This window comes from Denticeps clupeoides, chromosome 4, assembly GCF_900700375.1.
Source record: "Denticeps clupeoides chromosome 4, fDenClu1.1, whole genome shotgun sequence".
NCBI classification, from domain to species: Eukaryota; Metazoa; Chordata; class Actinopteri; order Clupeiformes; family Denticipitidae; genus Denticeps; species Denticeps clupeoides.
Genome location: NC_041710.1, coordinates 13,468,576 through 13,492,663, shown reverse-complemented (window position 1 = coordinate 13,492,663; position 24,088 = coordinate 13,468,576). Strand labels below are relative to the sequence as shown.

The 24,088-nt window shown below is 45.1% G+C and overlaps 1 protein-coding gene across 2 annotated transcripts; it reads left to right on the top strand.

Annotated features, from left to right (window-relative positions):
- The first annotated feature begins 204 nt into the window (after positions 1–204).
- Positions 205–16,637, top strand: LOC114788483 (cyclic AMP-responsive element-binding protein 3-like protein 3-B). 2 transcript variants are annotated; one of them, XM_028977109.1, is made up of 10 exons: positions 205–294; positions 2,643–2,759; positions 3,290–3,596; positions 4,053–4,186; positions 5,848–5,958; positions 13,033–13,139; positions 13,930–13,998; positions 14,134–14,218; positions 14,679–14,775; positions 15,733–16,637. In XM_028977109.1, exons 1-10 carry the CDS (start codon positions 274–276, stop codon positions 15,975–15,977), a joined length of 1,293 nt encoding a protein of 430 aa, XP_028832942.1. In that variant the 5' UTR covers positions 205–273; the 3' UTR covers positions 15,978–16,637. The 2 variants fall into 2 exon arrangements, with proteins under 2 accessions (XP_028832942.1, XP_028832943.1); XM_028977110.1 differs by having other exon boundaries at positions 14,717–14,775; positions 15,733–15,864.
- The last annotated feature ends 7,451 nt before the right edge of the window (positions 16,638–24,088 follow it).

The following is a 24,088-nucleotide window of genomic DNA, read 5'->3' as shown; positions in this document are numbered from 1 at the left end:
TCGTTGTCAATAAATCAACTATTTGTTAAGCTGTACTGATATGTCTGTAACTGTCTGCCAGAAGATAGCAATCAGATCAGTGGGAAGTCCTCCTGGTGAATCACATTCTAATCTGATTGCATTTCACCTTTGTCCCATAAAACTAAGTCCTGACAAGGCAGGTAGAGAACCTCGGGGCTCAGAGCACAGATCAGCAAAGAACAACAGACATCCCAGTTCTCTCACTGGCCACCCTATCACAACCTCGGTGGACGTTCTGCTGGTGCCACCACAATGGCCCTGATCTCAGAAAAGGTAAATGTTATTTTTTTAATAATCATTTTGATTGTTTTTTGTATGTTTGGAGGTTTTTTTATTATTCATGCATTGCATATTCCATCCTAGATACTTTAGGAAACAAAGTGCAGAGGGTTTGTGCTGTTCAAATATTTAAAGTGCGTACTTATTTGGAGGTGAATAAAGAACGCTGGATTGGTACTCGTCCTGTGTGGAGAATCTGGTATTGGACGAGGATAATTATTGGAGACACTTGACCAAGTCAGTGAGCAGGGTGCTGAATCATTGATTTTAATGATGCTGTATTAAAATGCATTAAACTCAGCAGATGCTTTGTCTGGCTGATGAATTAATTCTTGGTGCATTAGAGGTCTGCGGTGAGTTCAATGTTCAGAAAAAAACTGACTGGACTGAGGGAGAAGGGGCAGCCGGAGTTAGAGAATGTAATGAGGATATCAAGACTGGGCAGACATATGCTTATCTGTCTCTTTATTTCACACAGTTAATGTTAAATTGCTCAGAATAAAAGGCTGTCATGAGCTGACGTGCTGTCCTAAATGTACAACTAGGCAATTCTTTGAAAATCAATGGTATTTTCGACTTTGAAAAACAGGACTATTTTTGTCCACTGCGCTGGCAAATGTCTTTTTGTAGTCATCCTTTCATCGTCATCATCATGGCTCTGTGCTAACTGCCTCCCTAAAACTAATGTTAGTACCTGCTGAAAGTAAAATACAGCCCTCATTGCTGCAGTCATGGGCATTTTTCCTCTTGTCCGTGAATTTTTTTTTATCTGGGTCAGTTTTTGAAAAAGTTACGTTTTTTTTTTATGTTTTTTTTTTTATTATTCACATCCCATTTATCCTAAGAGTGTTTGCATTTGCCCTATAAGTGGGAAGTAATTTTCGTCTTTTGAAAACATGACATGTGACAGAGGTGCGCATGCAAGCCTATAAATAAGTCATAGTGAATAGACACTCGCTAGTTTTTCCGTACCTTGGAGAGGATGGACTAAATGCACACCCTTATTTGTGTTTAGTGTGAATGGATATTGTAAACTCAATTTCCATGATGGCAGGTTATTAATTTCAGCATTCGTTAAAAGATGAATGTGGCATGAGAAGTGTGGCCTTTTGTGTTGTGCCTAATAACAGCCCTTAACTGTGATATAATCACTGTTGACAAAGGCCTCTAACAGCCAATTGTTTCATCAGGGAAAAAACTCAGAAGTGACTAAATCAAGACCCCAATGGCTGTTTTATGTAATAAATGTCTCTTCAGTATCTTTCATCAAGAAAATGGGCTGACTGGTTCACTACTGGGTTGACCATCTGAATCTAGTCCCAGAAACACTTTGGGGAACGCATTAAAAATTGATTAAACCTCCATGAAGTAACCTAAAAAATGCCAGGACATGTGCCTCTCAGCAGGAAAACAACCCCCAAAAATATCACTTGCCTCCTCAAACTCCCGTTGCTTCTACAAGAACCAGGGCAGGGAGGCAGTTTTGTTTATCAGAGCAAAACTGTACAGTTTCCAGAAATATCTGCAGTATCTGCAATGATATATGTAGGTTGAGGTGGCATCAGCGGGCTGACTGTAAGATTGGTATAGGTGCGAAAAGCTGCTGATTGGGATATTTGGAAGAGTGCTTAGATGTTGAAATACTCCCAAATATGGTTCACAATGGTACCCAAGTTGAGGTGCTGCATGGGGTTGATGAATTTAAACAACATTTTTGCCATTCAGAAGCATTAGCAATGCAATGTCAAAACAAGGCTTTTGGGCGTCCATTTGCCATTCTCTCTGGACTCTATGTTTTCTCATATTTTATTCCTTATTCAATTCCTCTCTGTCTGCTTCTTTATGCACATGTGTAAGAGCGTGTTAATAATGAATGTTGAGCATCAATAATACAAAATTGTCCATGCATAGCAGAAATGTTATTTTTTTCATGTGTTCCTCACTGCTGCTCTATTCATCTTCATCTCATTAAAGTAAGATTGTTTGTGGTACTGTGTGAACAAGTGCATGTGTGTTCATTAATTTGGCAGATGCTTGCATCAGAGCAAATTACAATTCGGCCTGTAAATCATGAAGTTGTATAGATTCAGTATATCTTCATTAAAATCAAGGTGCAGGGGAGCAATGTGCATGTGGCAGACCGTGTGCTGTTATGGGGCTGAGCTGAGCATCTGAGAGTGGTGTTTAATGCATGTGCTTTTCTCACTGTGGCATATCTTTGATGGGCATATATGTGTGTGTGTGGACTTAATTGTGGTTTAATGTGAAATGATTGCTTTGCCACACATGGAGTAGAGCTTAAAGCCTGTATTTAATAAATGCTTAATTATTGGCCATTACAGAACTGTGGCGAGTTGGAGCTGTTCGATCTACTTTTTGAACCCTCCTGTGGAATGCTTCCGCTTCAGGGAGATGGGGACCATGGTTACCCCACCTCCCCAATTATGGGGTCACATCAAGTGAGTGGCAAAATATGGTTACAGATGTACTTATTATATTCATATTGACCGGGCACCATTTAAGATAATTAAGGTTGGTTGGGGCAGAATGGTGACACGCTGGTATATCAATCCTCCTCCGTCGACCCACAGGTTAATTAAAAATACATTCCCAGTGTGCTGCAGACGATGAGCCATCTCCATGTGTGATTAATCTCGTTGCAGAAGAACTGCTTCCTTGTTAGAGGCTTCCCTCATTTACATTTAGGGTCCCTTCAAATCATGAAAGCCTTTTACTGACATCTCTTTTGGAGGTGAATAATTTGCATTTCCCTGATCCACATATTTCCTTTGAAATGTGTTTGGCATGAGATAATACAATTACATGAAACTCTGTAATCAGAAATCTCAGTGTGAAGTCAAAACTACAAAGCTCACACCCCCAACAGCTCTCCTAATTTAGAATGATTAAAAAACCAGCACCTTAACCCCTGTTCTGTGTTTGTTTCTTTGTTTTCTGTCGTGTGTTCATCTGTGTGGGTCCCCTGCAGACACTGTCTTCCAGAAGCAGTGCAGAAGACTTCCTGGATGCTCTCCTGGGGTGTAATGAATCAGTCCCCTGCGCCCCAGCATCTCCTCTGTGGGCATCCTCACCCAGCGACAGTGGCATAAGCGAAGACCCCCAGTCTGACAACCTGGACAGCCCACCGCCTCCCCTCAGTCCCCTGTTCGAATCATTCTTCTTCCCCCATGTTCCTCAAATACCTCTTCATCATCAGCATCTTCAGCAGCAGACACAGCAGATAGTTACAGCACAGTCTGCAGGTGCAGTGGACCAAGACATCGCCATTGATTTAGGTGAGTAATATATACTTACACACACCTGATAGGTGTGTGGAACCAGGTTCATGTCTCATACTTCATTTTTTCTGTGGAATATTGGGTTCCACCTTCCTAGTAACCTTGACTTGGATACATAGGTTGACACTGGATGAGTAGAAACTATTTTTCATGGGGAGTTTGCAAATATGTTTACCAAACCAAATATGTTTAATTGTCTAAATAATGGAACAGGGGGAAAATGAATAATGCAAATGTTTCCAACATTATGGTTCATCTATCTATGCTTAAAAGGTTCAATTTGTGGTTCCTTATTAAAGCAGTAAATTAGTTCTTAGTAATTACTCAAAAGTAATCTTTAGAGTAATTTGTTGAACGCCATTTAGGAGCCTATGTTACGGTAAATGGCATGAAATTGTCAGTTTCTGCGGATTGAACAGAAAAACAAGCTAATTTAAGCATATTTGTTTGCAGGAGAGTGGGATGGATCTTTTTATTCTGGCAGATCCATGGAGGCCCAAAGCCACCCACCTACACGGCTACACCAGCAGTGTTCAATCTACCCCCTCACTGTGAAAGACCTTCTTTTGTCTAGCATTGGAGAACAGGTTAGAATGAGACACTGAAGTGTATGTGTGTGTGTTCTTTTAAGGTAGTGACTGTGAAGAAGAACATCTTAGTGCCATTAAAATTGATAGCACATAGATAGGAATATGGACAAAAAGAACATTTCACAGAAGGTAACATCCGTCCTTGTTTTAGTCTTAGGACTATTTTGCACATACCGCACAGAGCGGGAGAGGGATAAGGATGGATACTGAGACATAATCATAATCATAATGCTAGTCATCATACAATAATGCCTGCAGTGATTTCATTATGAGGAATTGCGTTGCTCCTTGTCTTTATTAGACCTTGAGCTGGAAAGTACTAATCCTCCTCAGTGCACTGCATGTGTGCTGCAATCACCAAACATCAGCTCTGTTCTTTAGGCAGGAGAGGAAAATAATCGGGGAAATATGAGATTTGAGCATAATCAAATAGAAGAGAGCAGATACTCATATTTCTGACGTAAGGTCAAACAATGCTCAGAGCTGCTGGTGTTAGATACCAGACAGCATCAGACAGCACTCAAATTGTTTGACACATAAATTCAAGCAGCGTGACACTGTATCTCATGTCACAGAATGACGTTGTTAATGGTAACAATAACAAATGACAGATGCTTGACAGAAGCGAGGTGCACACACACTCGCGCACACATGTATAGATCTTGAGCAGTGCTAGTACTGACATTGAGCAGCGCTAGTAAGCATGCCTGACAAAGATCTGTCCCGCATAGTGACGACAGAAATATTTCTGAATGACCTGGAAGCCGCGTATAGAACTGGACTGTGACCTTAAACCCACTGACAGGTGAAGTGAATAAGATGGCAGCTGTCAGTGGGTGGTATATATTAGGCAGCAAGTGAACAGTCGTGTTGATGTGTTTGAAGCTCGAAAAAATTGGGTCAATCTTTGAAGCCTGTTGTAGGTCAGAGAGTGTTCTGGGGTAAGCAGGAGTAGTTCCCATCAAAAGTAATGCAGGTAAAGACATGGTTAATGGGCAGCATAGTCGGGGAAGCCCAAGGCTCCTTGACCCACAGGTGGTCACCAAGCCTGCTCCTGGAGGAGACTCATCGTGGACGATTTTGACTTTACCCTCACTACGATGTGGTGACTCTACCTTGTCACTGAAACCCTTCTTGGAAACTAAATTTACAGAGCGACTTACAATCAGTAGTTACAGGGACAGTCCCCCCTGGAGCAACTTATGGTTAAGTGTCTTGCTCAGGGACACAATGGTGGTAAGTGGGATTTGAACCCGGGTCTTCTGGTTCACATGCGAGTGTGTTACCCACCTGTTACCCAGGTTACTACCACCATTTTAAAATGCCTCATCGTTTGCAGAAAATGACAAAAAGTTCAAGGTGTTGACTCGGGCTCCTAATTCCCTCGACTGATTCCCTAGACTCACTGAGCATCTGTGGCATGTGTTGAAAAAAGCAGTGAGATACATGACACCGACTAACAGGGCACCTTCAGACGTCTTGTGGAGTCCATGCCTCTACATTAGGTATGGGGTTTCGGTTGTGGCTGATCTGTGTCTTTGTGCGGGAGACACGACTCTCAGTTTCTTCAAAGTAAACAAATGTTGGCGTCCCCAGAGGCAGAGGAGAACAGTCAGTGTCTTAACTCCCAGATCTGGTTCTGTCTTGGACATTTTCAGGCTCAGCAGGCCAGGCAGACCTCACAGCAGGACCTGATGCTCAGTGAAGATGAAAAGAGACTCCTGGCGAAAGAGGGGTTTAGTCTGCCCTCACAGCTACCCCTAACAAAGGTAAGGCCAGCAGAACACGTCCTATCAGCCCTGTGACTTTACAGTAAACACTAAACAGTGCCATGCCCAATCACATCTTGTTGTCACACTGCAAAAGAATGGTTCTTTTTCTCCTCTCTCACATTCCAATCACCTTCATTTAATAAACATCACGTAGACCTCGCATCATTTGAATTTCACTCTGGACAGCATTAAAGCAAGGATTTAAAAGAGGTCATGCTCATGTGAGTGAATGTATGATTGGTTGATGACCATTTTCAGTGATTGTGTCTTATCCTATTGGGGAATGTTACTGTGAAAAATGTCACAATGTCACTGCTGGAGTTCGGGGACGCATTTGCAGGCATGCTGGGAGCAAGGGGACAAGTCGTCGCACGGGGAGCAGACATAGGACGCGCTGGGGAGGAGGACCGGAAGCGTTTGGTCGGGGAGAGGGAGGCCGGAGGTAACGGGAGTGGAATCGTGGACGCGCCGCAGCGCGGCGTGGAGGGAACTAGGGCTTCGTGGGGGGTAGCGGGGAGATCGTCTTCTTACAAGGGTCAGGCAAACTCAGTGTCAGTGGCAGGCGAAGGTCGTGGTGTCGAGGTGGAATCCGTCCGTAGATCTTCGTAATAAAGGGGGCAGGCAAGGCTCGTGGTCAGGGACAGGCAAGGGTCGTGGTCGTGGATTCTAGTCAGCTGGGCGTGGGGAAAAAAAGGCTAGCGTCTCTGGGGAATAGATTCAACTCAAAGAGCGGGCAGCGTCTCCTCGGAGTTACCTGACTTTTATACTCTACGCTGCCCGCTCTCATTTCCTCTTCCGGGTTGCCGTCTCTCTGTCTGGTCTGGTGCTCTCTGGTGGGCTGGAGGTGTATTGGCTGTGACAGAGCCCCCCCTCCTAGGCCCGGCTCCTGAAGGGCCCGGCAAATCAGGGTGGCGGTCATGGAAATCCAGGAGAAGGGCTGGATCCAGGATATCCCGCCGGGGAACCCAGGACCGATCCGCTGGTGCATAGCCTTCCCAGTCCACCAAATATTCTAGGCCGCGGCCCCGCCTCCGGACGTCCAGGAGGCGACGGACCGTGTAGGTCAGAGAGCCGTCGATGCGCCGCGGAGATGGTGGCAGAGATGGGGGGGGTTGCAGAGGGGATGAGTGAGCCTTACGGAGGTGGGAGACATGGAAGACTGGGCTGACACGCAGAGTGCGTGGAATGGCCACCTGATATGCAACCGGGTTGATGCGTCGAGTCACTCTGAAGGGTCCAATGAAGCGGGGTCCTAGTTTTCGCGGACTGGACGGCATAGGCAGGCCTCGGGTGGAGACCCAAACTCTGTCTCCGGGATGGTACATGATGGCCGGCCGACGGCGGCGATCCGCCTGTCGTTTCATGCGCTCCGCGGTGCGGTTGAGGACCCGGTGAACTTGGGACCAGACCGTGTGGAGCTGGCGGAGTCGGTTGTTGACCGCCAGCACCGGTCCCTCGACCATGGGCGTGGGGAACCATGTGGGTCTGAGGCCAGTGACCACCTCAAAGGGGGAGCGCTCTGTGGCCGAGGAACTGTGCTGGTTCCGTGCGAGCTCCGCCAAGAGGAGGTGTTGGGACCAGGAGGTTGGTCGGCCCGAGCAGTAGCAGCGAAGGTAGGTCTCCACCTCCTGGTTGACCCTCTCGGTCTGGCCATTGGACTGGGGATGGTACCCTGATGACAGACTGACCGATACCCCCAGTTGTCCCCAGAAGTGACGCCAGAATCTGGCGATGAACTGGGGGCCGCGGTCAGAGAGGAGGTCTACTGGGGGTCCAAACTGCCGTACCACTTCTTGGAGGACAACGTCGGCGGTTCGCGCAGCTGTTGGGAGTCCTGGAAGGGCAATGAACCGGCCCATCTTGGAAAAACGGTCCACAAGTACCATAATGGTGGTCATCCCTCTTGATCGTGGCAGTCCCGTGATGAAATCCATGGAGACATGGGACCATGGGCGATGGGGGCGAGGCAGGGGAAGGAGAAGGCCTTGGGGTCTTTGTGTGTCGGCCTTGTGTGAGGCGCAGGTGTTACAAGCGGCAACGTATGCCTGTACATCTGAGGCCAGGCCTGGCCACCAGAACGTCTGCTGAATGTTGGCCAGGGTGCGCTGACGTCCAGGGTGTCCGGCCAATGGAGTGTCATGCCCCCATTGTAGGACGCGTGGTCGGAGAGGGGGTGACACGTAGGTGAGGTTGGGAGGCGTGGTCCGAGGTGGGGGGTGGTGTGTGTGATCCGCAATCACTTCTTGCATGAGGGTCCAGCGTACGGGGGCCAGTAGGAACGGCTGGGAGAGGATAGGGGAGGACGGATTGTCCTCAGCCTCTGGGGTGTAGCGGCGGGACAGGGCATCAGCCTTCGCATTCTTGGTGCCGGGGATGTAGGATACGGTGAATTCAAACCTTGTGAAGAACAAGGCCCACCGTGCTTGCCGTGGGTTAAGGCGTTGGGCGTTTTGGAGGTACGCCAGATTTTTGTGGTCTGTCAGTACCAAAAATGGGTGGACTGCCCCCTCCAGCCAATGGCGCCACTCCTCCAGGGCCAGTTTGATGGCCAGGAGTTCCCTGTTCCCGACATCATAGTTCCGCTCCGCCGGGTTTAGTCTTCGGGAGAAGAAGGCACATGGGTGCAATTTGTGGTCCAGGGGGTTGCGTTGCGATAGTACCGCCCCCACTCCTAGACTAGACGCGTCAACTTCAACGACGAATGGGAGTTGGGGGTCTGGGTGGAATAAGATGGGGGCCGTGGTGAATAGCTGTTTGAGTTTACTGAATGCCTGCTGAGCTTGGGGGTTCCAGTGGAGTCGGGTTGGTTGGCCTTTAAGGAGGGAGGTCATGGGTTGTGCCACCTTGCTGAAGTTGCGGATAAAGCGACGGTAAAAGTTGGCGAATCCGAGGAACTGTTGTAGCTGACGAATGGTGGTGGGTACAGGCCAGTCCGTGACTGCGGTTGTCTTGATGGGATCCATGGCAATTCCTTGGGGGCTGATTTGGAACCCCAGGAAGGAGATTTCCGCTGCGTGAAAAGTACTCTTTTCCAATTTCACAAAGAGACGGTTTTGTAGAAGGCGCTGGAGGACCTTTCTGACGTGGGAGATGTGGGTCGAGAGGTTGGGTGAGTAAATTAGAATGTCATCTAGGTAGACGAACACAAATTGATCCAACATGTCTCTGAGGACGTCATTAACGAGCGCCTGGAAGGCGGCTGGGCTATTCGAGAGACCAAAGGGCATTACCAAATACTCATAGTGTCCGGATGGCGTGATAAAACCCGTCTTCCACTCGTCCCCTTCCCGGATCCGAACGAGGTGGTATGCATTCCGGAGGTCCAGCTTAGTAAAGACGGTGGCCCCTGCCAGGAGTTCAAAGGCGGTGTTCAGAAGTGGGAGGGGGTACCGGTTCTTTTTAGTTATCGCGTTCAGCTTCCGATAATCAATGCATGGCCGCAGTCCCCCGTCTTTCTTACCCACAAAAAAGAACGGGGCAGCAGCTGGAGAGGTGGAAGGACGGATTATGCCGCTAGCCAGGGATGCCGTGATGTACTCATCCATCGCCTTTCGCTCTGGAAGTGAGAGCGAGTACAGTCGGCCTCGTGGTGGTAAGGCACCAGGGAGCAGGTCAATCGCCAGATCATAAGGTCTATGGGGGGGCAGCTCTGCTGCCTTGTCCTTGTCAAAGACCGCAGCAAGGTCATGGTAACACTCAGGTACCCCCAGTAAGGAGGAGGTGGTGTCAAGTGGAGATCGAGGTGTGGCCTCTGGCAGCTTTTGGGTCACATCGTCTCTAAGGGGAGTGGTTTCAGCTAACGGGCGTGGTTTGCAGTCTTGGACCGGGGTCTTGGTCCTAGGCAGGGAGCATGGCATGGGTTGAGGGGCGTGGCCGAGTCTCACCGTTGCTACATGTGTGGGTCCAGAGCGGTTCGGGGGTGTGGCCTGTCGGGGTTGGTGGTGGATGCATTGGCGTCCCCACTGTTTGATGGTGCCTGTGGTCCAGTCAATGTGGGGCTCGTGGGTGGTCAGCCATGGGTATCCTAACACAATTGGGTCATGGGGGGTCGTGGTTAAGTAGAATGTCACGGTTTCCACATGATTGGGCTCAAGGCAGATTAGTAGGGGTTTGGTTTGGAAAAGGATTCTGCCTGAGCCCAACGGGCTGCCATCCAGTCCCATAACCGCACGGGGGGGATCACACCGGGAGACAGGGAGCTGGAGTCGGGTGGCCAGATCGACGTCGATCAAGTTCATGGCCGCCCCGGAGTCCACCAGCGCTCGCCCCTGATGGTGGCCGGGTCTGGGTTTATTCCAGCAGACGATGATGGGAAGTGAGCAGCGGGTGGTGGCTCTGGGAATGGCCTTGGTCCTCGCCAGGGGACTCCAGACCTCAGGGAAGCGTGGGTTTTTTCCAGATGGGTGTGGTTTTATTCGGCGGTTGGGACAGACGGCGCTGAGGTGGTTAGGTTCTCCGCAGTAATAGCAGCGTCTCTGCTCTTCTCGGCGCTTTCGTTCCTGGGGAGTGAGTGGGGGTCGGGCTCGGCTCATTTGCATGGGTTCGTAGGATCGACGGGGGGGCGGAGCCCTAGGGGCGTCATGCAGGCGCGCGGCGGGGGCACAGTGGAAAGGGGCGTGGCTACGCCGTTCTTGGTCGCGCTCAGCGTGACGTCTGTCTATGGACGTGGCCAGCGTGATTATACTGTCCAGCGTGGTTCCCCAATCGCGATTTACCATGTCGTCTTTCACCGCCTCCCGGAGGCCGTGGTAGAACGCGGCGGGGAGCGCGGCGTCAGTCCACCCACTGTCGCTCGCCAGGGTTCGGAATTCAATCGCGTAATCGCTTACGCTCAGATTTCCCTGACGTAGTGACAGGAGCCGCAAAGACGACGCGCGCCGCCCGGTCTCTCCCTGAAACACGGTCTGGAGGCGGTCCAGGAAGGCGGGGACAGACAGACAGATCGGGTCGCGTCGCTCTACCAGCGGCGTGACCCAGTCCAGCGCGCGTCCGGTCAGCCGCGTAATTATATACGCGACCGCCGTTTCTTCGTCAGGGAGGTGGGCGGCTTGGAGGCGGAGAAGCAGCCGGCACTGCGTGATAAATCCACGACAACTCTTGGAATCACCGTCATAAAGTGGCGGGGGGGCCAATCCCGCCAGGGTGGACATACGTGACTCTGGAGTGGCGACTGCAGGACCGGGACAGCTGGGCTGGGACTGCAGCGCGTGGACATGTACCGAAAGGTCAGCGAGAGCGGAGCTGACCTGGAGAAGTGCGCGTTGTTGCTGGAGCTGCGTGTCTTGGTGATCCTGGATTTCGATGTGCTGCAGCTGTAGGAACGCGGTCAGCTGACCGAGCGTCTCTTGCATGGTGGACATGCCTGCTGCGTCAGGAGATGGCCCGCTCTTACTGTCACTGCTGGAGTTCGGGGACGCATTTGCAGGCATGCTGGGAGCAAGGGGACAAGTCGTCGCACGGGGAGCAGACATAGGACGCGCTGGGGAGGAGGACCGGAAGCGTTTGGTCGGGGAGAGGGAGGCCGGAGGTAACGGGAGTGGAATCGTGGACGCGCCGCAGCGCGGCGTGGAGGGAACTAGGGCTTCGTGGGGGGTAGCGGGGAGATCGTCTTCTTACAAGGGTCAGGCAAACTCAGTGTCAGTGGCAGGCGAAGGTCGTGGTGTCGAGGTGGAATCCGTCCGTAGATCTTCGTAATAAAGGGGGCAGGCAAGGCTCGTGGTCAGGGACAGGCAAGGGTCGTGGTCGTGGATTCTAGTCAGCTGGGCGTGGGGAAAAAAAGGCTAGCGTCTCTGGGGAATAGATTCAACTCAAAGAGCGGGCAGCGTCTCCTCGGAGTTACCTGACTTTTATACTCTACGCTGCCCGCTCTCATTTCCTCTTCCGGGTTGCCGTCTCTCTGTCTGGTCTGGTGCTCTCTGGTGGGCTGGAGGTGTATTGGCTGTGACACACAACTATTTCGAATTATTAACATATCTAAATAATACAAAAAAATGACACTGTGTCATCCAAGCTTTTGGGTCAGCTATATCTAACCTCTGCTGGATGTATTAATTGATTTACACTGGCTTCCAACCTCTAAGTGGTATATGGCATATTTTAAAGTCACTTTAGTTTTTTTCTGATGAATTTACTCTCACGGAGTCAAATGCAGGATATCTCTACACAAGCAATTCAATTCCACAGCAAAGACTAGAAACACCCCTGGCACAGCCCCCTGTGACAGTGAATGATAGTCTGTGGTAAAAACAACATAAAAAAAGGATATAAAAGCGAATGCTTTCACATGTGAAATAAATAATAATAATATTATAGACATCTTCATGGATATCATAATTAACAAACTGTCATCATTACAACATCATTTTTTTTCTTCTTAATCTTAGATAAAATGTAATGTAATAACTATGATGTAATGGGTTTGGAGGACTCAATCAGCACTAGAATTAGTCATAACCCAGATAAAGAATACTGAGTCACACTGATAAACTCATGACGTAATCTACCTGATACTAAATAGATTTCTCAGAAGAATTTCTTGTGCATAAGCCCTTGCCAGAAAGATTGTAGATTGGATTGTAAACTTCAAGGAATATATATATTTTTTGTGCTATATGAAATTAGTGGCTTTGTGTTTTGAGGATACAGATCAGTTCCACATATTCTATGTTCTTATGTAGCCCACTGATTTGTGTTTATATACTGAGATGCAGTATAGTTTTTTGCACACAGCATAAATATATAGGCCTTATGTACAATGTCCCCAATCAGAATAAAAATAGGAATTTCTAAAAATGTAAACAACATTTAAATCTTCAACAGGACTCAGTGCTGCCTGTTAGCCTCTGAGAATTTCAATATGCAATTACACCACAACCAAGGTACCTGAGGAGAGCACTATTGTCCTCACTGAAATGCATTATTTATCATTTCTATGCATGTGTAAATGCACTCTGACATCTGGAATATCTTGGACTATCAGGGTTTTTAGAGCATCTCTGCCAGCTTTTAATTGTACTGAATTGCTTTTAATTGTGTTTATCATTATTATTTCAATCTATTATTATTTTTCAGCAAGAGGAGAAAATCCTAAAAAAAATTCGTAGAAAGATCCGTAACAAGCAGTCGGCCCAGGAGAGCAGGAAGAAGAAGAAGGATTACATTGATGGCTTGGAGGGCAGGTACAGATGGTGACCGGCAGTCCGAAGTGACCTTGCCAGGCTCCGAGGGACTGATTACAATTTCACGGCCCCTGGGCTGAGCTGCAATGCATGGCACACTTCAAAAACATGCTAACACACACCCACACAGGCTGAGTGAGCCAACAGCTCTAATGGGGCAGAAGGCGCAGGAAACACTGTCGTCATTACACATTTGGGGATTTCAAATATATGCCAAATATTAAAATATTAAAACTTCAGTGCTACTATTTATCAAATACATGAAAAGAACATTAATGGAGCTACTCAGTTCAAATGGCTTCAGCACAGGAATAGACAGTCTGCATGTGCATCAAGGTGCAAAGCAGGTAAAATTGCTTGCACGAGAACAGGATAAGGTGCATGAATGGCATGCATTTAGCTCCAGGTGCTGCTGTCAACTAGCAGGAAATCACGTCTCTTTATGCGCCACAATGAGGCTTGACACAATCTTTTGTCACCCAGATTTCTACTGAATAAACAGGTGCACTGGAGGGAATTCAAGAAAAGGTCGTTTAATATGGCTTTCAGATGTCCATAAAATATCATACTAATTAGGTTTGGCCTAGTTTCATATTTCTTAGTGTGTGTGTGTTTTGTATTTTTGTGAAGGGCTAAAGAATATAGGAAAACACTGGCCTCAATTGGTTCTCAAACAGAGAAATGTAGAAAAATAATTGTTACATTTTTTTTATTTTAAAAAGCCAAATATTTACAATTTTTTTGAATGTGTGTGCTGAAGCTGTGTGTAATTACGTTTCCTCTCTGGCAGGATGGCAGCATGCAGCGCTCAGAATATAGAGCTTCAGAGGAAAGTTTTTCAACTGGAGAAAACCAACACGTATGTCTCGCACACTCTCATTTTATATCACTTTACACACACACACACACACTCTGCTTTAATGTCATGTACTGTGGAGCAGCTGTAGTAGCTGTGTCTAACTGCTCCTTTGATCTCTCTGCCTTCCTCTTACAGATCTCTGCTGGAACAGCTTCGTCGACTTCAAGCCCTTGTGATGACTGGAAGCAACAAGCCGGCTCAAACTGGAACCTGTGTCATGGTGAGGCTTCTAAAGCATGAATTCATGCACAAAGACAGCTTACACAACTGTCAACTGTGGCCTGGTGCAGAAGACGAAACAGAAAGTAAAAGAAAGACATCCTTCATCGTGTTTTAGCTCCTGTACTTTACTGACATTGCTTGGCTTATTTAGGTACAAAACAGAATAAGATATATTTCTAATCAGACAGGAAGTTCATGCTACAGGATGCGGTCTCGTTTTGCATTACAGCAGATGCTAAATGAATAAATATGAATGGGAAACGCTGCTGCTTCCTCCACAGACGGGGAAAAAGCAGATGAATAATTCATAGCAAAACTGTTTGGTCTGTGAGCACACAAGTTGCAGAGATCTAGTTTTCAGAAAAAAAAAGTAATATTTGGCTATAAATATCTATGTGTGTGTGTGTGTGTGTGTGTGTATGTGGTGTCTCAGAACCTTCTCCTGTCTTCTGTTCCAGGTGATGCTCCTGTCTTTCTCACTCATTCTGTTTCCTAGTTTGCAGCCGCTGTCGTACAGCAGGGTGGGGAATGAAGTGGACTTCAGCTCAGCTCGAGGTCAGCAGATAAAACACACACAGATTTTATATGGATGTACTCTCTCTGTTCAGTGCACTTTAAAGTAGCACAATGTTGGAATAGGAACTGCAACAGTGAACTGATTTGAGAGAAAAACAAAATGAATCAGATTTGCCCTACATTGTTCTTTCAGCAAAAGCAGCTCTGATTTTCTGCTAACACCACTTAAAATCCCATGGACCTTTAATGGACTTCCATGGAGTCGGGCCCAGATTCCCATTCTGTGTATTTATTCCATGTAAATCTGCAAGAAATGTATGGGGAATGTAAATGTGCTAAAGATGAATTCCGGAAGAAAACAGCTCATTATTAGTTTTCCAGTAATCTGTGGGTCCATAGCCCTCAAGAACCCTGATGTGGATTTGGGCTGCATAATAGTTATAAACATATTTCTAAACAGTATGCTCACAACTTAATCTGCAGTAGCTGAAAATAGTATGAAGGTTCTAATGTGATGTGCTGAAAAAAATTCTGTGACAGTATATCTAAGATTTATGCAGAATGTATTATTGTGGTCTGCCCATGGGTTTTGAATGCAGATTTTGGAAGTATAAATTATATTGACTGACAGATCGGTCTAAAAATTTACCATTTGACCAATTTGGCCCACTCTCCACATCCCTACATATAATATTGAAGTTGTGACTTCTAAGACACTAAAGACACTAAAATGTCTTTCAACTAAAGTAATGTCAAGTGTCTAAAACAGGCATGGACAGATTTGGTGACAAGAGGATCTTTTATATATTCTTAATTATCTACTGTCAATCATGTACATTTTAATTTAATCTTAATCATATAATTAAGCAATATGGTCTGGGAAAAGGGGTGTGATTTAAGGAGCGCTGGAAAATTTTGCTGGCAGACCTTCATGACTGAGCCTTCTCGTTAAATCTACTGTGGATTAATAACATTCATCCACACTGCCCCCTACAGTTCAATCACGATCACTGCGGTCAGTGGTAGAAGTGCCAGGCCTTCCCACTCAGAAACAGATGGAGGCGGTCCCAGCACTACTGACCAAACTGCAGCTGAGGTCAGGCTATGCAGACATGGATGACCCTCCACTTCTCAACCACAGTCACGGGGAGCAGTCTCACCTACACCCTTCAGATCCCATCACTGGTCGGGTGGCCAGTTCACTTGCCTGGATTTCCCACCAGAAAGCTGCTCCGAGATGAAAGAAGGCCAGTCTGATGACGAGGAAATTATAGCACATATGTGTCATAAATGCACTGTACTGTTTTCCAGTGACTGACTCAGTTATACAGTGACGTTTCCAGGAAATGGCCCTGTTTGCTTTAAAATTGCCATAAACCATGAAATCAACAAATACAGCTTTTTCAGCAGCTGCATTCTAAATTGTTGCTTCATTCTGACTCTGTTCTATCTATTGAGCTGTGGAGTACAACACTTGATGTCTTTTCATTTACACCATGTGGTGGAAACTCATCCGCTTACTACAGCTGTGTCCCTGAGCACTGCTAAGGATGTGAGGCTCACAATATGAGCCTCAACTAAATGCAATAAATATGAAAACTATCCTTTTTTTTTTTAAATCTGCATCTCAAGCAGCATTTTCTATGTGCCATTTAATCAATTTCAGTGAAAATGCAAAGCAATGTTGAATGCTTTTGACCTCAGCCAAGTGATATTGTTTCATCTGTCAACTTAATATATGTAGATCCCATATGTGTAACGCAATGGGAGAGGTCATACAAAGACTCCTTTTTTTAACCAGATTTTGGTTTGCTCTTGGGGCCTTAAATACCTCTTCAGTAAACATGGATCTGGATATTTTATGCTGTTCTATTTGTTTTGAACAAAAGGATTTACTTCTCAGTGGGACTGAAAATCCCTCTAATATTACATTATTTTTGTAGAAAATAAAAGAACCACCATGAGAATTTTCTGTTGGACAATTTCTGTTTCTATAAAATTTTGATGCCAAAAGGCCTGATGTTGTAGGTTTCTGCCTGTTAGAAGAGAATGAGTGTGAATTTTTGTTTAACCACTATGTGAGAACCCTCCATGGGAGATGTATATTTTGGGGTATCCATGGTGTGAAGGAAAGGCTGCAAACCCTGATTCATTCTCAGTATGCACCCAATGAGTACCAATGAGTCTGGCTTTTTGATGCTTTAGTCAAGTTGCAGGTTTGGTATCAAAGAGACCTGGATTCTTCCTTTGTTACATACACAAGAGGCAGTCGTATAAAGATTAAGCAGGCCCAACACCCTTCTGAACGCTTCTGAAGCTGTACTATGGCAGGGCAGTTTACCCATCCACAACTTGTACAGTGTGTCCCAAGGAATTACATCAGGTCTTCTAAGCCTTTCAGTCGCATCAAAACATGAGTGCTGTAGCACATCAGGGACAGACAGAAGAGAAGGATGAGAGAAGTGGCCTGTTTAGGAATCTGACAGCGCCGGTAGTTTTTTAAAGCAGTGTCAGCATGTCTCATGCAGTAGGATCAAAAGCAAATGATTATTGTTGATAACTTTCCCATTGAGAGCTGTCACTAAAAAGAAAGATTTTAGTAGAATAGAAATGATCCCTTTTCAAGCGGATAAGATTGTCCAGGTGGGGGGTTGTATTTTTGGTCATGACAAAGTCATTATTAAACATGCCCATAGCCACCATTGAGGACACTAAGGTCATGTCCTCTATATTTTCATCAAGTTTGGTTTAATTTAATCATTTATTCATGTCCTCTGCATTTTAAAAATCCTGGTTGTGGTTAAAAATATGTTAATCCTTAAAAAGGAACACTACATTTTTCTAAAAATATTTTTGATAAACAACATTAGTACTGAAAAATAGATGTAGTTTATTTTGTCATTGCATAAGTGTACAGTCTTAACTGTACTGCACAGATGAAATGTGTTTTGCACCAGAAGTACTGAACAGGTACCGATAAGTAAATAAATGAATTAATGTACAGGTATGGTATGGATTAATATTGATGTGACCTACATTGCAAACACTTAATGATGATAATGAACGTGCTTATTAGCACAAATTCTGTAACTGTGTCAGGTCCAGTTGCTCAGTGATGCTGCAGTGTCTAGCAACAGTCAGTTCTCAAATGGCCTTGGGCAAAAAAAAATTTAATCTGTTTGTATGTGATGTGGTGGATCTGAAATAACTGCCAGAGGGCAACAGCTCAAAAAAAAGTAATGCCCAGGGTAAGAAGGGGCTTCCTGCTGAGCAGAAAAGTGTTGATAACCCTATGAAGACTTCTCTGGTCTGCTGCTGAGCAGCTAACATACCATGCAGAGATGCAGCACGCCAACACACTCGCTACTGAGCATTAGTGGAGGCACACCAGTAGCTTGTTTTTCCAGAGGATGCCGCATTGCCGCTGTGGTGGTGTCGGTTGTCCAGGAGAGAGCCAGTCTCTATTGATGTACAACGGATTGGGGTCTGCACTCTTCTTCCGGAAGTCTATTACAAGCTCCTTTGACTTTGAAGAGTTCACAGCTGGATTGCTCTCTGAACACCACGCTGTCTGTTTTTCAACCCTGTGCATTGCCTCATCCATTCACTTCCTCTTCCTGTGTATAACCACAGTTGTATAATCTTCAAATAATCTGTATTTATTTGGTGTTTGAAAGATTTGCAGATTATATACATTTTCACATAATACAGGAGGCATATGCTTCCAGAACTTCTTGATGACTGAGAGTGAAGCTTGGAATTGGAAGCTTGTTCCACCGTAAGGCAATTGCAGAAGAGCTCAGTATAGGTGGCTATCCCTGGAGAATTGCAATGGTCGGGATGTAATAAAGCCCTGGGAACCCTAGGTCAGTGAGTTTAGTGACCAGCCCAAGTGCAATAACCTTTTATCAAAAATGAAGAAGCCCATAAGGCAGGGGGGATAGCATCTTAAAAATCGAACAAATAGTAATGTGATGGTATAGTATAGTGATGTTTGATGTTACAAAAGTTACAATGACAGACAGATGAGAGTTGTGTCATAATATAAATAAAGTAAAAGTTAGAATAGGATAGAGTGAGTTTATGTGCAAAGTATGAGCAGCGCTTTCAATTACTACTGGGAAATGGCTACCGGGAACCAGCTGTACACCAAGCTCCCACCATAATACATCTGACTTCCTACACATGCACATATAGAACTTTAAGGAACAAAGGGGTCTGGCATATTTCATGCTGATGTTGTTCATTATCTGGATCATTAATGGGTGTGGGTGCACTGTAAGACTCATACTTTTTTTGTATAAGTGTGTGTGCACCATTGATCAATATTTTTGCTTACTGTGGTGTATTTTTTTGGGGGGTTTTCAATATGTTCATATAATCTGCACTATCCAAAGGATACAGGGATATCTAAAAATCACATCCAATTTGTAGTGAAATTGGTCACTTCTGCCTCTAATCTAATTACTTTGCACTGCCTGCTCATATCACACGCGCTTACTGAAACAAAGCTGATTATATGAAAAGTTTGAATGTGTAAATGTGCAAATATGTATGCATTATATCAGTGAACATAAATTTCCCTGTCCAATGCAAGCTCTGTATTGAAACACAAAGTAGACATTTGTTTTTATTTTTACACTATATTGTATCACACCAACTACAGTTTCTCTATGAAAAAGCTCTCAATAGCTTTCACATGACTGACATGGATTTCATTGAATCTCAAGCTATTCATCAAGCTCATTTCATTTTATCTATTTTATTAAACATGCTTTTGCTCACATTGATACTGCAGCTTATTGGCTGCTGCTATTCTCAGCTTTCAGGAACATACAATACTGAGAAAGAGAAAATTATTTTTTTTTATCATGCTTTTATGAGAGTGAGGTGATCGATGCAGCACATTTGTAAAACACTTTCACATCAAACACCAAATATAAGCTAAAATTATACCAGTCAACATTTTGCATTGAGATCTGTGGTGGTTTCACTCCTATTTATTAAAATGGAACCCTGAATTCCAAGGGCTTTTTGGGACCTCAGCTTAATAAATGTGAAATAAAAAACTTGATTGGAACAACACTTATTCTTCTATCTACTAACATAATGATTCCTGACTGACAACATGGGTTTTGTGGGAATTTTCCATCTGTTTTCCATCTGCTTTAGAATGGCAGACGCTGACGGGCGTTTTATTTTGTAACCAGACACTGGCGTTAACCCTTCAGTGATGTCTTTCAGTGGCAAGATACAGTACGCGAACCATCTGAACAGACACTTTCAATGTCAGGACATGCGACTAATAAGATGCTTGTTATATTCCTTACACTACCAACATCCACTCTCAGGGATTTTTATAGACGTGGAGCGTTTATTGACACAAATACCACTCCCACGATCCCTGTTACATCACTATTAATTAAACATGTCAGCATTGTATGTTTTGCATACAATATTAAAATGTAATTCAAATGTAATGTAAACTGTAACCATACATTTTTCAATAAGTATCTGAAATTTAATTACAGATTTTCCTCCAGTAACTGTGATGAATTACAATGAAAATTTATTGTAATAAAATTATGTAATGCTGTTAGATGATACTCCCGAACACTGGAGGCGTGTCACGTCCACGAGCTGGCGGGGGAAGGAAGGGCAGAGGTGGGACATACTGGAAACAAGATTTATTAATAACACAAATCAAAACTGCTCGAGGGCCGAAAACCAGGGGAAAAAAAAGGGGAGAACTTAAACCAACCCGCAGCGTGTGGCGACTGCCAGAACTTAAAAACAACACTACAAATACGTTGTACGGTCCAAAAAAAATGTTGCAGCTGCCGATGGGCGGAAACACAGCGCCTTATAACTGCGCCCTACAGATTGGTCCCAGGCGCGTCTCCGGGTGCACCTAATTCTGACAAGGCCTTTCCTTCCAGTCATGTGCTAGTCCATGACAAATTCACCAGTCAGTAATGAAAAAGAATGTTTCAAAATGTATTCTAAAAATATTCTAAATCTATTACTTTTATTTACCGTAATGGAAAACATAACTGAATGTAAATTTATGGCAACATATTCATTTACATTTACATTTACATTTACGGCATTTGGCAGACGCCCTTATCCAGAGCGACTTACAACGTGCTTTCAAGTTACCATCGATGAAGAGATCAATTCCGGTTCACTAGGACCCCAACTATGAATACATCTATTTAATTCACTCTGTTGTAGATTCTGTACACAAAGTTTGACAAGAAAATTACAATTTAATCTAAATATTCTTTAAAGAGGAAGGTCTTGAGCTGCCGTTTGAAGGTGCTCAGTGACTGAGCTGTTCTGACCTCGAGGGGAAGTTCATTCCACCACCGAGGGGCCAAGACGGAGAAGAGTCTGGATGAATGTTTTCCTTTTACCTTCAGAGATGGAGGGACCAGGCGAGCAGTACTGGAGGCTCGGAGTATACGAGGTGCAGTGCGAGGTGTAATGAGGGCTGTGAGGTAGGATGGTGCTGCTCCATGTTTGGCTTTGTAGGCCAGCATCAGTATTTTGAACCTGATGCGTGCAGCTACTGGGAGCCAGTGAAGGGAACGTAGCAGAGGGGTGGTATGGGAGAATTTGGGAAGGTTGAAGATCAGTCGTGCTGCTGCATTTTGTATGAGTTGTAGAGGTCGGATGGTACATAGAGGTAGACCAGCTAGAAGGTTCGTTGCCCAACCCTGGCCTTTACATCAGCCTTAATGTTTTACATTTGGGCAAATGCATATTGGGTGGTAGCAGCTAGTGGACCAGGAGAACAAAGATAGGTCCAATAGGCACGTACTACCTTTGTGTCCCTGAGCAAGACACTTAACCCTGTGTTGCTCGAGGGGGGCTGTCCCTGTAACTACTCAAGTCGCTCTGGATAAGGGCATCTGCTAAATGCCGTAAATATAAATGTAGGTGTATGCTCAATGTATGCCCCATCACTCCAAATAAAAAACACTTTAGATCAGAAATACAAGAAAAAATCTGAACTTTCCACCTCAGGTCTGTAGTCAAAATGCAGTTTTCAGAACGTAAACACTATACATTTTTGTTAGAAAACACCTGCACTTTATATCCAGCAGTTAAATGTATCCCTGTACTTTATTTAAAGTCAATTACATATTTATCTAAGATTTTAAGTTCCCAGTTCCCCAGTTTTCCAAATGTGACAAGAGTTCTGATCGTTGCTTATTGCGCTTTTTCATCCGGCTGTTTCTCGACCTTTTGCTTGAGACATTTTCCCAGACAGCCCTTCGGAAACTGTCAGTAAAGGTTATACCTCCTCATTTTCCTTTTGTTTGTTTGACTTTCATTTCTGTTATAAGGTCACTGACAACATTTTTGGTGGCCCAGTTAATGGAGATCCAGCTGCAATGGATCCCAGCAACATTTCGATCTTCCTCGAACACAGTTGTAGTTACTCTCATGCTTCTTGTGGTCCTGACCTAGGTGATCACTGGGTAGGGTTTTCTGGGACAGACATTTCAAGTCATGGTGCAATGATCTAGTCCCAGTGGCCTCTACAGTTTTCTCAAAGTTGAAATTGCCCAAGAACATTTTGTGCGGCCATGAATCTAGAAAAGTCTGTGACAAACACAGTCTTCGTGGTTCCTGAATCTTTCATTCGTGGGAATGCAGATGAGTGATCCCTGTGGCAGCTGATGGCTAAAACAAATGAGGAGGGTCCAGGCAGAGAGGTCCTGATGAAGTCAATGTTCGTCTGCATCAGGAGTGACATCTCAGAGAATGAGGGAGCAAAGAAGACAGTTATCCATCAGAAAATGTTCAAAGATATGTAAGCTTCAAACACCGCTACAGAGCGAGAGAGGGAGAGAGAAGGAGAGAGGGACAGAGAGATAGAGGGATGGAGAGAGAGAGGGGTAGAAGAAGGGGTTAGTGTTAGTAGATCAGAAAGAATATTCAAAGCTGGATGGAGTTTAGGACCAGGCCGTGCTGCAAAAAGACACAGAGACATGATGACTGAGAGGCAGTGGGACACGCTGGAGCTCTGTGTGGATCAGAGAGAAAGTTCTAACATAAAGAGGGCACAGTTTAGGTCATGAGAATATTATTTGTGGAAAGGCCAAGGTTTGGGAACGGCAGAAAACACAGAGCGTGACAGGGAGAGATGTAATGCTGAGGGGCAAATGTCATGAATGAATTTTTATCTTTTTCTTCCTGTTTTTCCGTTTCATCCTGCAACAGACGTGGACACGAATTCTGAAGAGATCATCACGTTTTTATATACAAATGTAGCAGGGTTTTCAACTTCAAAATGAATATAGACACTGTCAAAACTTGTATCATTCTCGTGTGGTACATTACACAAATTTGATTTCATGTTTGTAAAGATATCAATGTTAAGTTAAATTGACTAAATAAGACCGGTAATCGATATCATACAATCATACTTGTGTATTAAGGTGTATGAAAATCAGAATATACTGTTTAGTGAAATGGGTCAGCGGGTTGTGAGATTTCTGTAAAACCCCATAGAGTAAAAGCAACAGGCACCAGACCATCAAGAAAATAAAAATCAGACAGGTCTCACAACAGGAAGCCTAACAAGGGGATAATAAGAGACAGCCTTGAAATTTCGGTTGTCTCTTCCTCTCCTCCATGCTGCTCTGTTATAAATGTCTCCAGCTCGTCTCAACATGATGTCTAAACGCTGACCCATTTTCAAGAGCAATCATCAGAAACAACCAAATACCATACATCAATACATTCACACACACACACACACACACACACACACACACACACACACACACACACACACACACACACACACACACCATATCCCTGCAGTCAAACGGATTTGGAGGAGAGGAAATATCAATCGTCATAGTCAATCGTGATCGTTTTTTGGACCAAAAAAAAAGATTTATTAAAAAGCTAAATTTTCTGGAACTGCAGAAGTGGATTTTATCAGGAAAAATGCCTACATATTTTGTATCACATTATTGGAAAAAACCTAATAAATTAATGCACATTATTTCTAAGAACAATTCCGTGTGACAATCCGCACAAACGTGCGTTTAAATCGTCCGAACAGCTACAAGTCGCATTATTACCGGCCAAAGATCGATGATTTTATTACTTCCCGCGTTTTTACGAGTGGGGGCGATTATGCTGCCGTCTTTGCAAGAAAGAAAAACCGAGTCAAGCGAGTCACATCTCCGTCGACAGCGCGACTACGTGGCCTCCGCGCCGCTCGCGCGCGCGCGCGCGCCCCGACGGGCGGCCGGGCGCGCGCGCGCGCGCTCACGCTGCCTGCGCGGAGCTGATAAATAGGCGGGAGCGCGCGGGAGGACTCGGGTGC

Excerpts from the sequence above, each read along its gene's own strand:
- LOC114788483 (XM_028977109.1), top strand. The coding sequence starts at position 274 with ATGGCCCTGATCTCAGAAAAG. Across the intron at positions 2,760-3,289 it reads CAATTATGGGGTCACATCAA|ACACTGTCTTCCAGAAGCAG; the intron begins GTGAGTGGCAAA and ends GGTCCCCTGCAG. Across the intron at positions 3,597-4,052 it reads AGACATCGCCATTGATTTAG|GAGAGTGGGATGGATCTTTT; the intron begins GTGAGTAATATA and ends ATTTGTTTGCAG.